This window comes from Polypterus senegalus, chromosome 13 (assembly GCF_016835505.1).
Source record: "Polypterus senegalus isolate Bchr_013 chromosome 13, ASM1683550v1, whole genome shotgun sequence".
Taxonomy (NCBI): Eukaryota; Metazoa; Chordata; class Cladistia; order Polypteriformes; family Polypteridae; genus Polypterus; species Polypterus senegalus.
The window spans coordinates 19585142-19602387 of record NC_053166.1 but is presented as its reverse complement, the minus strand read 5'-3'; the positions used below and the strand labels follow the sequence as shown (position 1 = coordinate 19602387).

At 42.2% G+C, this 17246-nt stretch overlaps 1 protein-coding gene across 1 annotated transcript in view; it reads right to left on the bottom strand.

Moving 5' to 3' along the window:
• LOC120542043 (myozenin-3) overlaps positions 1–15872 on the bottom strand; it is a 40637-nt gene extending 24765 nt beyond the window's left edge. The window contains exons 1-4 of the mRNA XM_039774142.1: positions 15708–15872; positions 15477–15573; positions 7580–7737; positions 4226–4385 (exon numbers count right to left, since the gene is read on the bottom strand). Of these exons, the coding sequence (XP_039630076.1) occupies positions 4226–4385; positions 7580–7737; positions 15477–15552 (394 nt within the window). The 5' untranslated portion in view covers positions 15553–15573; positions 15708–15872. The remainder of the gene's footprint in view (positions 1–4225; positions 4386–7579; positions 7738–15476; positions 15574–15707) is intronic.
• Positions 15873–17246: the final 1374 nt, after the last annotated feature.

Here is a 17246-nt window from a genome sequence, read left to right as displayed (position 1 = left end):
AGCCATGATAGCGTTTTGTATAAGAAGATTGTACTTCATAAATATAAACCTGAGTACCCGGCCTCGCATGGCAAATTTCTTAAGACAATGGGCAGAGGGTTAATCAGGTCTATCAGATGTATATCCAAGTACTTTTCTGTATACAAAATTTGTGCTTCTCTCCGCCCCAGAAGCTAATATTAGTGGTACCTTGAGATACGAGTGCCCCAACGTACACGTTTTTTGAGATATGAGCCATCACTACGTCGATTTTTTGCCTTGAGTTACAAGCCAAAATTCGAAATACAAGCCATCAAAGAGCTTGTCGCCGCACATTCTGAGGAACTGACGATGGAGGAGTTGACGGAACTACAGAAGCAGCAACATACGGAGGTTCTGCAGGAGATCGGTATCACGGAGGAGGTTATCTCTTAAAGCAGTGAAAGGCAACCTTTTTCGAGTTGCGGCGCACTAAGTCCAAAAATTTTCTTCCGGCGCACCTGAGGGACTGCCCATAAATAAAGTCGTGACGACACAATCTATGGACAGTCGCCAATAAAAACAGTTAATTTTACAAGTTTGAAAGACATTTTATTAATAAAGGAATCAAAGGATAAATCTTAAATTTAAATAATGTGAACGTTGAGATTGTTTTTCAGCACATATGAGATTGATGCGAGGATCAATTTTCGAAAGACAGACGCGCATTTCCTTGTCGATCATTTGAAGTCTCTCGCGTTTCTTAGACTTCATTTCCATAAGTGTTCAACTGATCGTGCAGCGGCGCTATTTAATGACACTTGCCTAACTCATTTCAGAAACATTCTAAAGGGGAGGACTAAACAAAGCTCCTTGGACAGGTTTCTATTGAAACGCCCTGCGAATGAAAGTGACGAAAGCGTAGCAAAAAAGAAAAAAAAACTAGTGAAGAAGAAAATTAAGTTATGCAAACGTGAAGTGAAAGAAAAAAACATTACAATACGCTAATCGGCCCAGCCAACACCTGTTTATTTCTTTAGATTCTCTTTTATGTATTAGGTTTTATTTTGTTTGTATACAATATTTGTTCATTATAAATACATTTTTCTTATGTTGAAAAAATTTAAGAAAAAATTGTGGCGGATTTTTGGGGGCCGGCACGAATTAATCTCATTTCAATTAATTTCAATGGGGAAAACTGATCTGAGATACGAGCATTTCGACTCGGTCACGGAACGAATTAAACTCGTATCTCAAGGTATCACTTACTCTTGAACCTGCTATGTTCCAATTTCTACGCTCACTTCTCTCTTGGAAGGATTGCTTCTGAGATCTCCTTTTAGTGATTTGTGCATCCCATCACCAGATAGTTCTTGTGAATAGCAAACTCCAAATGTTTGAGTCTTTTTGTTATTGGTCAGTGTAACTATTAACCATTAACGCCAATCACGATTTATTGGTTGGTCTCCAGGTTTTCCAATGCCTGACTCCTTATGACGCCTGACTCCTCAGCTTTTGTTGAAGTCTTCAGCCTAGGCGTTCACGTGCTTTTTTCCAAGCTGCACTATGAATGCTTGAATAATGTGTTCAATATGTACAAGAACAATGCAGTAATTTGTGTGGTATTAGTTAAAACAGTTTGTGTTTCTTCAGTATTAACAACTTAGAAATCACAATTATATATGAGATGTATTTCTGGCAGTTTTTATCATTTTGATGTAGTTTGGCACTGGCAAATAGCCCTTTCAAGAATATGGAGCGAAAAATTGATGATACTGGGGTGGGCTGGTGCCCTGCCTGGGGTTTGTTTCCTGCCTTGTGCCCTGGGTTGGCTGGTATTGGCTCCAGCAGACCCTCGTGACCTTGTAGTTAGGATATAACGGGTTGGATAATGGATGGATGGAAATTGCTGATAATTTATTGCAGCAAACGTATCTTCAGCTTTTAAGAACTGACACTATTATTCAAAGTAATTTTTTGTTTGGCTTTGTACATACAACTGACCATCGGCGTATCTTACAAAGAACGTCAGAGTGGCCTGTTCTTGGTTTGCTGCCTTGGTGTTCAAGTTAAGTTTGAGATCATTGTGCCATAGAGGACAGCTTTTCATATAGCATACCACTTTAGTTCACCATTCACATTTGAGTGTTGTAAATTTATAGCACGTGTTTAGCTTTTTTCAAGCTTTTAATGGTTTTTTTTCAGGTGCTTTTCAGGTGTTTTTTTGTTTTTCCAGTTTCCATCATTTTTCAAAGAAGCATTTTGCATGAAAAAAAATATGATTGACATCATTTTCATATTGTAGGCTGTGCATTGTTGTCATGTTATAAGGTGACTGTTGTGTCTCCAGACACAGGACTCTGTGTATGACACTGTGCAGTGTGGCACTGGTGCTCCACAAGGGACAGTTCTGTCACCATTCCTCTTCACCGTGTACACTACAGATTTTAGTTACAACACAGAGGGCTGCCATCTGCAGAAATTCTCTGATGACTCTGCAATAGTTGGTAGTATCAGACATGGAGAATTGTTATCCCATCTACACTACAATGCTGAGCCAGCTTTTCAGAAACATATGGCTCTGGAGAAAGTTTTCAAAAGTCTCTGTTTTCAGGGTTTAAAAATGCCATGTAGTGTGGATGAAAGGCAACAACAGAGACTAATGTCTGTGATTTTAAACAAAAACATAGTAGAGTTGAAACAGCCTGAGAAATCAGGAAGAACAAGTGAGAGGTGAATATGTTGTCTGGCCTTCAGAAGGTCAGAGAACTTCAATACTTATTTTGGTTGCTTGGAAGACCAGCTATTTAATGAGACAGTGTGGTTTGTCAACCATGTTTCTGCCTTTTCATTTTGGTTTCTTTCCAGAGTGATACTTTCTACAAGTTTTGCACTAAGGCAGGGGTCTTCAGTCACAGTCCTGGAGGGCCAAAGTGGCTGCAGGTTTTTGTTCTAACCCAGTTGCTTGATTAGAAAGTAATGCTTGCCAATAATTTAATTTCATGGCTTGTTAGTGCTTTAACTCTACTATGTCAAGTTGTTCTCATATCCTAGATTTTCTTCCCCTTTCTAAGGATATCATCCAAATGATTTGTAGGCTAAAATTGAGGAGTGATTCTCAGTCCTTCACTTTTTTCTCTTCACTTTCCTTCCAAGTACCATATTTACATGTGTACCACACGCACATTTTAATTAGCATTAGAAAATCAGGTGCACGTCATACACGAGGAAATGTAATTCTGTAATGTTTACTTCTTCTGCTTGGGCTCGCTCGCTCTCTCGCTCGCTTGCCCGCACTCTCTCTCTCTCGCTTGTGTACTCGCGCTCAATCTCTCGCTCGCTCGCTCGTGCACTTGTGCTTTCTCTCTTGCTCGCTCGCACACTCGCGCTCTCTCTCGCTCGCTTGCTCGCACACTCGCATTCTCTCTCTCTTGCTTGCTCGCACACTCGTGTTCTCACTCTCTTGCTTGCTCGCGCTCTCTCTCTTTCTCACTCACTTACCCGCGCTCTCTCTCTCACTTGTGTACTCGCGTTCTCTCTCTTTCTCACTCACGTACTCGCGCTCTCTCTCTTTCTCGCTCACGTACTCGCGCTCTCTCTCTTTCTCACTCTCATACTCGCGCTCTCTCTCTCACTTGCTTGCTTGTTCGCACACTCTCTCTCTCTCGCTTGTGTACTCGCGTTCTCTCTCTCTTGCTTGCTCTAAAGTGAAACAGAAGTGTTACTTGAGCAAGAAGTGCTTCTTATTAAGCAATTAGGTTGGAGCAAAAATCTGCAGCCACTGTGGCCCTCCAGGGGTTTGCTATAAGAAAATATTTTTTGATATGAAATTTTGATTGGGCTGACAGTAAATAAGAACACACATGTGCATTAAGCACTGCTTAGTCTTGAAGCCATTTGACACATTGAAGCTTTTACAATTTCCAGTTCTGACTTCTTGTGTACAATTTCTTAGCTTTCTCGCTGACGTACTCATTTGTTTACTCCTTAAACTCATGTTTTTGCTATGATGCCACTGTTTCTAGAAGGGAGACATCATTAACAAATTCACCTACTACTCCACACTGCTGTTCACCATATTATGACCGTGCAGATAGGAAGCTAGCATTAAAATTTCTCAATTGGGACCTAATTTGAAAATATGGACATTTGACATGGTAGACAAACACACACCTACCGTAGTGGGATGAATGATCAAACATTCTATACATCTGCCTTACAGGCACTGCAATTACATCAGTTCTGCTGTAACACTTTGTTAAATTACCTGGTGCAATAATGCTTGGGTTTCCATCTTGTCCTGCTGTTGCTTTTTTCAGAGAAGACAACAACTGGCCTTTTCCGGGATGATCGATGAAAAGTTCTGTCCTGTAATTCTCTTTGCCACCATCGGGAACGCCCTTAAATGTAGTTCTGGTATTTTGTGCCTGAAATAAAAACCAAAACAAAACAAATATCTGAGTACAACTGTTCTTCAGTGCTCCTGGTCTTGTATTCAGCCACTCTGCTTCTGGTCTTGAATACGACCACCTTGCTCTTGATGAAGTGGAGACCACTGCTCTACAAGCCAGTTTACTCTGTACCTCCAATCTTTATCTTTTTGCTGTTTAATGAGCCCTGACGCTTGTGAAATGGTGGCCAGCAGTGGCAGTCAGCATACACTAGCAGAATGAAAGGATTATCATCTTATCGGTAATTAGTGAGATCAACTTGCTTAGTACAATCAGAGATCATTCTTATAATTTATTAACTATTTTACATCACTAAAAAGTTGTTGGGAGTAGAATTCTAACTCAGGAGCAATGGTGTGACAATGCGGGTTCGCTCCAAGCGCCCATCTGCCTTTTGGGAGCTCTTGAATCCGACACCGTTGGTAATGTCACTGATGAGCTAGAACAACGTTTCTCAACCTTTAAGTATTTGCGACCCAAGTTTTCATAACAGTTTTAATCGCGCCCCCTAAGGTTTTTTTGAAAGGAGACCACTAATACCAATTTGTTCTTTTTTAATTAATGATATATCATAGGGGCGGCACGGTGGCGCAGTGGTAGCGCTGCTGCCTTGCAGTTAGGAGACTCAGGTTCGCTTCCCGGGTTCTCCCTGCGTGGAGCTTGCATGTTCTCCCTGCGTCTGCGTGGGTTTCCTCCCACAGTTCAAAGACATGCAGGTTAGGTGCATTGGCGATCCTAAATTGTCCCTAGTGTGTGCTTGGTGTTTGTGTGTGTCCTGCGGTGGGTTGGCACCCTGCCCAGGATTGGTTCCTGCCTTGTGCCCTGTGTTGGCTGGGATTGGCTCCAGCAGACCCCCGTGACCCTGTGTTCGGATTCAGCGGGTTGGAAAATGGATGAATGGATATATCATAGATCAGGGGTCCTCAATCATGGTCCTGGAGGGCCGCAGTGGCTGTGGGTTTTTGCTCCAACCCAGTTGTTTAATAAGAAGCACTTATTGCTCAAGTAACACTTCTGCTTCACTTTAGTTGTCTCGCTTGTTAAGATTTTGAACTCTTATTGCTTATTTTAGTTTTAATCAGCTGTATTCTTGGCTTTTAATTGCTCCTAATTAGCAATAACAGCAAATGACAAAAGAGACCAGCATTTCTCCATTTATACGCGTGTGTATTTGTCATGCACTATTGGGTTTAATTAAATACTTGGAAGGAAAGCGAAGAGAAAAAAGTGAAGGACTGAGAATCACTAATCCGATTTTAGGCTTCAAATCATTTGGATGATCTCCTTCGGACGGGGAAGAAAATCTAGGATATGAGAACAACCTGACACTAACAAGCCATGAAATTAAATTATTGGCAAGAATCGCTTTCTAATTAAGGAACTGGGTTAGAACAAAAACCTGCAGCCACTGCGGCCCTCCAGGACTGTGATTGAGGACCCCTGTCTTAGATGCATATTTTATTATATCTACTTAACTTTGATCGACATTTATCTAACTCTATATTTATTTTTCTAGTATCAGAATGTAGTTTAAGTTTGGTTTCAATAGATGTGTTTTGTTTTCTCTCTTTCACATCTTTGCGCCCCCCTTTTTGTTACTTTGTGCCCCCCTAGGAGGGCCCGTCCCACAGTTTGAGAACCACTGAGCTAGACAGTGAGGCACAACAACGAAGCAAGGGGATAGAGCAAAAAGTGCAAAGTGTTTTTATTAAAAGCAGCAAAATCAAAACAAAGTGTCCAACTAAAGTGCAGTGCATCAAAGTTCCTTAAATAAATAATCTGTAAAAAGCAGTGAATTGTGGAGGTTAAAAACACAATAGAAAAAAATCCTTTAAAACTGAGGTTAAAACAATGGCTGGAAGCAGTCTTTTAAAACAGAGCCTGGTGCCTTTCTACTGGTGACTCCCCTGCTTCTCCCGTCCAGGCTCTGCACCAGGGGAGCCACCCTAGCTGCCGCTGACCACCTTACTGCCTTCTACCGCTGGTGTGTTTGCGTCACCGATCCCTGGCTCCGGTGGGCTTCACCAGACCGTGACTAGGGTGCTCACGCTGGGGCTTTCACATCTCAAGTCCCGACTCCCACTGCCTTCCCGGCCTTATGCGACGAGCCATCCTCCTTCCGGTCAATAATGCTCAGCGGGAGCGACCACTACCGACTGCTCTTGCCGTTCAGCTGCAGGTGTTCTCAACCACAAACACCTTCGCCTGCTCGCTCGTCCATGCACCGGCTTTCTCCTCCCTACTTCCTGCCTTCTCTCCTTCTCAACCTCTGGCCGTTTTTTCTCTCTCTTCCCCTTAGACGCCTCGTGCTTCTATTTATTATGGGGACGCGGATCAGGTGTGGCAATTAGCAGCTCCCGGCATCAATTACGGATGCGGACGACTCCTCACCTGCGCACTTAAGCGAGGGCCACCCGCATCACGAATCCACCCGAGAACCGCTGCGGCCACACATACCATGCCCCCTCTCTAAGCCGCCAGTGAGGCGACTATTTATTTAAAAAGTTGCCTTTTTGATTTGAGCTGTGGACCCACTTCACCACGAATGGGCGCAAAATACCGTAGGATCCCTCAGTATCTGGAATGCAAATCACCTACTGGACAACTGCTCACCCACCCTGACTGCTACAAGGATGACTAACTGACTTAAAATGCAAATCGCTGGGAGGAAACTGGAGCGCCCAGAAAAACAAAAATGAAGGCAAAGTGCAACCTCCACCCAGGATGTGATTACTGGCAGATTTAACATCAGATCCCTGTAGCTCTGAAGCTGCATCTCATTATAAAATGTGCGGAGCATTCAGAAAGTAACCATTCACTTTTTTTTTCATATTTTGTTATATTGCAGCCTTTTGTTAAAAGCATTTCAATTCATTTTTTTCTACATCAGGCAACACTTAATACCCAAGAATGAGAACGCGAAATCGGGACTTTAAAAATTTGTGCAAACTGACTTCCCATTGACTGGAAGTTTCATACAAAGAGACGCTTGGTGTAACTTCACCTGCTGCAGTCAGATCGAAGTCAAGGTCGAAATATAGGTTGCAGAAACTTGGCTAGAAGTAAAATGAGGTGCCCAGTTTCCACAAGTAACATTAATTCATTTTGTGTTGTTTCTCCTACTGTTTGACCGCACACATACAAACATAAGAATACATATAAGAACTCACATTTACAGGCATGTTTCCTTCCACTCTTTCCAGAATAAACTTGTCTGCTCGTTTTTGTCTCTCGTGAAACATCCTGGAAGCTTTGTTGGAGCGTAAACCAAGCTCTTCCATCATTACGTCCCTGGGCACGCTGATCTTCTTTCCTAAATTCAGCTGCTCTGCATTGAAAAAGAAAAACAGATTTCTGTTTCATGTGCATCACCAGATGTGAATGGCACCGTGTATTGTGACATGTAAACGAGTGCGTACACAACATTACTGGGGTAACACACACTGCAAGTGAATCCAGTGCCTGTTAAAGAGCTACATTTCAGGGTTAGGGCAGGCCCGCCGGCAGAAATATTTGGGCCCCAGACAACTGGGTATGTGTGGGCCCCTCTGTCTTCCCCCGGGTCCCCATATGCCAAAACCTTCAAATACTTATACAAAATGATCGAAATGTAGTTTATCCGACAGCGACAATACTGCAGTTATGAATACCGTACTTGATGAGTTAAGCCTTCTCGCACTTCAAAGTTTGACTGTGAGAAGGAAAGCCAGTGGTAACGGAAGCTCGTAGCGGAATTGAAACAATACATTAATGAGATAGGCCTATGTATCATCTAACGTGTAACGGTACAATTATACCAATGCAATGAATAGGAGTAACATCTGAACATTTTAATATATACTAACGCTTAGGGTTATCTACATGGTGTACAATCAGTATGGTAACTTGCTGTATCAAACTTCAAAGTTTTCCAAAAATCCGGGTGATCCAAAATCTTTAGTGATGCACACAAAACCAACGCACACTCGTCACTGCTTTAAAAGCAACAATAAACACCCAAGCGAATGAATTATCAAACTACGCAGACGGACTTCTACTACACCATACACGTCAACACCCACGACAGTGCACAACAATATCGCTGTCGTCTGAGACAGAACAGCGCCTTTGTGTGTGAAATGGAAGTATTCAATTACAGCGGTGAAGTCAACCCATTACCCACGTACCTTGTACAACAAACCTACGACTCAACGTCAAGCTCAAGGACGTCGGCGTTGGCTCTCCTTTGTCTTTGAGAAGCGTGCCGCTGCCGGCCCCCTTTGTGTAACATGACACGAGCACGATATCTACTTGCGCGGAGCGTGCGGCTATTAAAACACTCACTTGTATTGTTGTAAGCTAAATGATCTCACTTTTCTATTACAGTGGTGTGAAAAACTATTTGCCCCCTTCCTGATTTCTTATTCTTTTGCATGTTTGTCACACAAAATGTTTCTGATTATCAAACACATTTAACCATTAGTCAAATATAACACAAGTAAACACAAAATGCAGTTTTTAAATGATGGTTTTTATTATTTAGGGAGAAAAAAAATCCAACATGCAAACATGCAAAAGAATAAGAAATCAGGAAGGGGGCAAATAGTTTTTCACACCACTGTACATGTAACTTGAATAATTGTCCGAATATATATCTACACGCACAACATCAGCATTAAAAAAAAATGAAGCGTGAAGCGTGAATCTGTTAGGGCCCCAGACCAGAGTCCCGTTTGTCCCCCCCTGGCGTTAGGGTGATGGTGAGCATCTGAAGCATCCAATCTTGGAAGCAGTGGAGAAGGAGAGAATGAAAACAAAACTGAGTACCATTATGAACAACTCTGCACATCCTCTTTTATCTACTAGTATGTACAATTTGTATCCAACCCGCTATATCCGTGTTTCCCAAACTCGCTCCTGTGGCTGCAGGTTTTTGTTCCAACCTGCTTCTGTTTTCAATTGGACTCCTGGGCTAATTAAGTGAACTGATATTTCCCAAGTTCCGTGTTTAGGGAACAATATAGAAATTAGAAAACTAAGTTTGCTAAAAAAATCAAAATTAAAATGTACCAAGCAGTTATATAGGAATAATGTATTTTTTTTCTTTTTAACATTATTTTCATCTTGATTTTTATTCTACTTTTCAAGGTGTTCTAATTGTTTAATTAATCCATTATTTTCTAGTAAGTGGGTCCGACTCTAAAGTAGCTGCAGCCTTTGATCATTAAGTGTTGTTTGCCTGGGTGTCTGCTCTGCTCGTTTTAAATGTCATTATTAAAATACAACGAAGGGGAAAAACTGCACAAAGAAAGGGCAAAGTATAATGAAATCAACAAAAGAGAGTTAAGCATTTAAATCTACAGTAGAGCAAAAGCAGAACTATTTCTAAATGTCTTATAAATGTAAAAATCATGCTGCTGTGCTTTCCTGAAAGTCGAATAAAAGAAAAAAAATCCCAGCTAATTAAATGAGCTCAGTGTTATTAGGTGTTGTCACTGATTAGGAATCTGAAGTCACGGGGGGCCACAGGACCGAGTTTGGGAAACACTGCGCTATATCCGAACACAGGGTCACGAGGGTCTGCTGGAGCCAATCCCAGCCAGCACAGGGTGCAAGGCAGGAAACAAACCCCGGGCAGGGTGCCAGCCCACCGCAGGGCACACACACACACACACCAAGGGACAATTTAAGATCGCCAATCCACCTAACCTGCATGTCTTTGGACTGTGGGCGGAAACCCACGCAGACACAGGGAGAACATGCAAACTCTTTATTAAGCGCACCCGGGTCTCCTAACTGCGAGGCAGCAGCACTACCCACTGTGCCGCCATGCTGCCCGTACAACTTTCAGCCTACTAATTATTCAGCAGAAGGCTGTCAAGAAATGCGAATGTGGTTCCTTCATACCTATGGCAATTTGCCTTTAAAATGCAGGTGTAAATTTTATCTTTAGCCAAGTCAGAAGTTTTCTTTCATTGAAGTCATTCTGGTGTGAATTTGGGGGGGTGTTTTTCATAATGGCAGTACTTCTGTATAGCGTTAGAACATTAGAATATTAGAACTGATGACAACAGGCTATTAAACCGATAAAACTCACCAATCTTCTTCACTTATTTCTCCAAAACAGTATCAAGTTGACTTTTGAATATTCCTAAAGTTTCACTCCTTGATCACTTATTCCATGTGTCTATAGTTCTCCGTGTGAGGAAAACTTTTCATAATGTTTCTTTGGTCTTAACAAGTTTCCAAATATCCCCCCGTGTTCTTGTTGAACTTGTTTTCAAGTCACCATCTTGATCCACTGGACTAATTCCCTTCATCATTTTAAACCCTTCACTCAGGTCACCTCTTGATCTCCTTTTGCTTAAACTGTAAAGGCTCAGCTCTTTTAATCTTTCCTCATATCTCATCTCCAGCAGCCCTCAATCAGCCGTGTCATTCTTTACTGGACTTTCTCTAGCGCTGCTGTGTCTTTTCTGCAGCCCAGAGACCAAAACTACACAAAGTACCCCAGGAGCAGCTTTACTACAGTAGTGTGTTATAAAGCCTCTCTTAACTTGCACTCCAAACATTGTTCATTATAACCTAACATTCGGTTAGCCTTCTTAATGGTTTCTGACATTCTATTGTGGATTCAAATCTAACATTTTTACTTCCTACATGTAATACTTTACATTTACTTACATTAAATTTTATCTGTCACAAAAATCTGCCAAAGCCTGCGTACTGTTCAAGTCCCTCTCTGATCATTCAATGGATTGTAGATTATCTGCCAATCCACCCAGCTCAGTATCATCTGCAAATGTATACAGCTTGCTATCTATACTGTATATATCTATCCAGATCATTTATACCTGTACATGTTAAGAGTAGCAGTGGCCCTGGCACTAAATCCCTGAGGAACATCACTCTTAATATCACCCAGTTCTGGTAAGGGTCTTCGCACTATAACCTCCTGCGTCCTGTGTTTTAGCTAATTCTACACCCATTCGCACATTACACACTGAACTCCCTTTTTTAGCTTGACACCCAAGTTAACCAAATCACATTTAAAGAGATGCCTGGTGAGTCTTTAACACTCTTCTTTAGACAGAAACAAAATTACAGTATATTTCACAAAACATACAAAACAACGTGTTTCTTGCCAGCTAAATACATTTTTGTTGTTTATGCAGCTGACTCTAACTTCCTGAATTATTTTCTTCTTATTGTCTTTATGTGAGTGCGGCACGGTGGTGCAGTGGGTAGCGCTGCTGCCTCGCAGTTAGGAGACTCAGGTTTGCTTCCCAGATCCTCCCTTTGTGGAGTCTGCATGTTCTCCCAGTGTCTGCGTGGGTTTCCTCCCACAGTCCAAAGACATGCAGGTTAGGTGGATTGGCGATCCTAAATTGTCCCTAGTGTGTGGGCATGTGTGTGTGCCCTGCGGTGGGCTGGCGCCTTGCCCGAGGTTTGTTTCCTGCCTTGCACCCTGTGTTGGCTGGGATTGACTCCAGCAGACCCCCGTGACCCTGTAAGGATATGGTGGGTTGTATAATGAATGGATGGATTGATGTCTTTATGTAAGGGCAGCACAGTGGCACAGTGGGTAGCGCTGCTGCCTTGCAGTAAGGAGTCCTGGGTTCGCTTCCCGGGTCCTCCCTGCGTGGAGTTTGCATGTTCCCCCCATGTCTGCATGGGTTTCCTCCCACAATCCAAAGACATGCAGGTTAGGTGCATTGGTGATCCTAAATTGTCCCTAGTGTGTGTGTGTGTGTGTGTGCCCTGCGGTGGGCTGGCACCCTATCCGGGGTTTGTTCCTGCCTTGCACCCTGGGATTGGCTCCAGAAGACCCCCGTGACCCTGTAGTTAGGATATGGCGGGTTGTATAATGGATGGATGGATGGATGGATGGATGTCTTTATGTAAGGTTTGCATGGTGGCACAGTGGGTAGCACTTCTGCCTTGCAGTAAGGCGTCCTGGGTTCGCTTCCCGGGTCCTCCCTGCGTGGAGTTTGCATGTTTCCCCCAGTGTCTGCGTGGGTTTCCTCTCACAGTCCAAAGACTTGTAGGTTAGGTGCATTGGTGATCCTAAATTGTCCCTAGGGTGTGTGTGTGTGCCCTGCGGTGGGCTGGTGCCCTGCCTGGGGTTTGTTCCTGCCTTGCGCCCTGTGCTGGCTGGGATTGGCTCCAGCAGACCCCCGTGATCCTGTAAGGATATGGTGGGTTGTATAATGGATGGGTGGATGTCTTTATGTAAGGGCAGCACAGTGGCACAGTGGGTAGCGCTGCCACCTTGCAGTATGGAGACCTGGATTCACTTCCCAGGTACTCCCTGCGTGGAGTTTGCATGTTCCCCCCAGTGTCTGCGTGGGTTTCCTCTCACAGTCCAAAGACTTGTAGGTTAGGTGCATTGGTGATCCTAAATTGTCCCTAGTGTGTGTGTGTGTGTGCCCTGCGGTGGGCTGGTGCCCTGCCTGGGGTTTGTTCCTGCCTTGCACCCTGTGCTGGCTGGGATTGGCTCCAGCAGACCCCCATGATCCTGTAGTTAGGATATAGTGGGTTGGAAAATGACTGACTGTCTTTATGTACTCGACTTATGATAATGCATTACATTTTACAGATAATCACAGTTTTATACAGTGGCGTATACGTTTCACAATGAGTATCATTATAAGGAACCTTAAGAAGTAACAAAATACAATCCACCAGTTTTTAAAGTTACTAAAATAGTTTTGGCCTTGAAGCGAGAAACAACCCTGAATGCCAGCGAAATCACAGGCAAGTAGAGATAAAGAATTCTGTCAATTCCAGCAAAATGCACATTTCTGTCTACAGGGATAAAAATATGGCATCTTCTGCAATTTTTTGAACAGGTACTGATAAAGATTTTGGGGGCGTCTACATGTAGTGATGTCGCCTGCTGTTAAAAGTGTTGCATAAAATAACATGAGACTCACAGCTAACTGCAAATATTAAAAATAAATAAATAAATAAATAAACTGTTGTGATAGAGGAATCCTGCCTTTCATTTGCCTTGCTGCATCACACATGAAGTGTCCCACAGCCGCTTGTAATCTGTGTGGATTTCTCTTCTTGTCCCATGTGTGTAAATGGGATGTACTCCGGGTTTCCTTCCACATTATCATAGAAGTGCTTGTCATGTTAATTAGTGATTCTAAATTGGTCCGATGTGAGTGTAGGTGTGTGTTTGAGTGAACCCTGAGTCGATCTGCTGCTGTGTCCAGGGCTGTTTCCTGCTTTGTGCCCAGTACTGCCTGTGTGGGCTCCAGCCCCCTGCCACCCTGAACCCACTCTAAGTGGGTTATAAAATGCAAAGATTTCTAAAATCCTGTTTTTGTTTTGTCACTCTGGAGTACAGAATTTTACTTGATGTTGGGCAAAAATGAATTTAAAGGATTTCAGTACAAGGCTGCAGCGTAGCAAAATGGGAAAACGCTGAAGGGGTCTGAATACTTTATGTATCCACTGTATCACTAGTGCCTGCAAGTAAGAAAAACCTGCTGGAATTGAATTTTATGATTTTCTCTTTGATATCGGCAAGTCGATAAAACGCCTTTTAATCAGATGCGTGTGCGTCTCTGTGGAAGGAAACAGGATTATAAATAGAAATGTGTCTGCTCCGAGTACTGCTCAGTTGGCGGGGAGAACGGATTTTTCGCTCCTGAAGTCCGCTGTTCTCACGCACGCAACCAACAAAATTCTCCTCATAACAGGGTCGTATTTTGCTGAGACGTGTGGAAAAAATGATGTTGTACGTGTAAAGGTCTCGGTCTTGACGTGTATATTTGAGCTGACAATTAAAAAAAAAAATCTAAACGTATTAGAACTTGAAAAAAAATAAATAAAATACCGAACGCGGGCTAATTATATTAAAGTTCAAATGATATAAACCTGCGCAGAGTCCGAAACTCAGTTAATGGAAACCAGCGCAAAGCAGTCTGAAAAACTTCAAAATATATCTGTTTTAAAAGAAAAATAATTTTTAATGAGAAGAAGAAGAAGAAGAAGACTGAGAAGAAGAAGAAGAAGAAGACTGTCGTCTCTTTATATGAAGCAGCACTTTTGCACTTATTCCTGGAACATGACTTGCATGTTACTTGGCGCAGACAGGATTAGATCAGTGCACATATATGAAAAGAGAAAACAACACTTCACAGTAATTTGCACACAAGTTTCAGAAAATTATTTTCTTTTTTCTTTCCTGATTTGAATCGCTCAATAAAGATGCTTCTCTTATTGATTAAGTGCATAGCTGTCTCTCCCAGACTCCGAATGTTTTGTGTCTTTCTCGTATTTCTGTGACGTCTGTAATAACAGCTTTCTGGTCATTTGAACTGCCTTTGCATAAGCTTAGGAAAGCGTTAACTGTATGAAATTCTATATTAAGTCATGATTGACTTCTGAATTTTGCTCGAAAAGGTGTATGAAAGAAAAAAAATGTCATTAATAATGAACTTGCGTTGTCAGTTATGCATCATTTACTTTCAATTAAATTTCTAAAAAAATGACACATAACTCAAATGACTTATATGCAGTAGTTAAGGCTTTGGACTTTGGTGATGGGTTCAAATATCGCTACTAACACTGTTACCATGCGCAAGTCACTTCAACTTCAACTGCACGTACTCCAATTGGGAAAAAAAATGAAAATGTAACCAGTTGTAGTCGCCATGGATACACATGTCTGCTAAGTAATAATATTAATTGTCATTCGTGTCATTCTCATTCTATAATGCTGCTGCAGAAACTGGGTAAGCGAGTCAAAAGGTTGGACGGCTCCGCTCTTTAATCGGCTCTTGAGAAATAAGCACAGGAAATTTAATTGATTCTGTAGAAACAGTAAGGAAGCTTCATTAAAAAAAAATGTATAAATAGTTTAACAGTTACTATCACTTAAAAAAGTGACGATCCTTGAGACGTCTACAGTGAAGAGTGACCACCTTAAATCCAATGAAGGTAATTTCTGATGGCTGGAATACCAATGGTAGTTTCATAAAACAATGTAAGCACGTGCATGAGTTATGTTTTATCTTTCAATTCTACACCAGTGGGCGTGGCGATTTAAAAACTGCGCCGAGGTTTATTTACCTCCTTGAACCTCCATTGCAAGCTCAAAGGCTTTTTGCTTCCTCTCCTTAGCGAGGTCTGAGTGTGACACCGGCATCGTCTTCTTTCGGCGTAATGGCTACAGGAAAGATATAATTACAGACAACAGAGCAACGGTTATTTTTCGCTTTTCTGACAGTACCTATCAACCTGAATATTACGATAAGAAGTTGTTTTTATTTCAGGCTTTTACTTTCAAATCGGCGTATTTACCTTTCTTTCACTTGGGAAACTGATTCGCTAATTTTCTTCCCTCCGAATGATTTCGATTTTCTTAAGGCTTCAGGACATCATCATTCCTCTTGGACTACCATTTCACTTTCTCATGGTCCGGCAGAACATCCCAATGTCTTGAGCATCTCCACATTACATCACGAGCTTTAATTATCCACCGGAGGGCACACTGCTTGGTGTGCGCAGCATCATTCGGCTCTGGTGGCTGCTGCACTGCCATAGTAAAACACGATAGGGTTACTTTACACCACATGTCGAAAGCAGCTGTCCACGGCTTCCTCCTTTAAAGTTTGTCCCAGGCTTATATTTGTTTGGTAACGTTTGCGGTAGCTCCTCTGTTAACTCAGTGTGAGGATGTATTTCGTTCCTCCAAGTCATGCTCAAGTTAGCGCCTAGCCTATATAAAGCGTCTCAGGCTGCCGGCGTCTTTCAGTCTTCGACTATACAGAAATTAAAAACATGGACAGGGCAGATCAACTCTTTACTTTCAAACAATTTTTGAACTACACTCATAAAGACATTTATAACAGAATATTCTTGACTAATACAATACAATACAATTTATTTTTTGTATAGCCCAAAATGACACAATAAGTGCCACAATGGGCTTTAACAGGCCCTGCCTCTTGACAGCCCCCCAGCCTTGACTCTCTAAGAAGAGAAGAAAAAACTCCCAAAACAAAACCCTAGTAGGCAAAAAATGGAAGAAACCTCAGGAAAGGCATTTCAAAGAGAGACCCCTTTCCAAGTAGGTTGGGCGTGCAGTGGGTGTCAAAAAGAAGGGGGTCAATACAATACAATACACAGAACAGAACGAATAGCATTCTGTTAGGACCCGAATAGTCACAACATGGCACATAGACCAGATTAGACAGGAGTCCCCGTGGACTATGATGTTTGTTGATGACATTGGGGTGAGGAGACCCTGGAGAAGCAGAGATATGCTCTGGAGAGGTGAGGAATGAAGGTCAGTAGGAACAAAATGGAATACATGTGTGTGAATGAGAGGGAGGTCAGTAGAGCCGACGAAGGTGGATGAGTTTAAATACTTAGGATCAACGGTACAGAGTAATGGGGATTGTGGAAGAGAAGTGAAGAGGAGAGTGCAGGCAGGGTGGAGTGGGTGGAGAAGAGCATCAGGAGTGATTTGAGACAGACGGGTATCAGCAAGAGTGAAAGGGAAGGTCTACAGGACGGTAGTGAGACCAGCTATGTTATATGGCAGTGGCTCTCAAACTGTGGGGTGGGAAGTAACAAAAGGGGGGTGGGAAGATATGAAAAAAAGAAAACAAGAATCGAAAATATGAAAAATCCATCTATTGAAACCAAAACAAATGAACTTAAACTACATTCTGAGACTAGAAAAATAAATATAGAGTTAGATAAATGTCGATCAAAGTTAAGTAGGTATAATAAAATATGAATCAATGATATATCATTAATTAAACAAGAACAAATTGGTATTAGTGGGCTCCTTTCAAAAAAACGTTAGGGGGGTGCGATTTAAACTGTTATGGA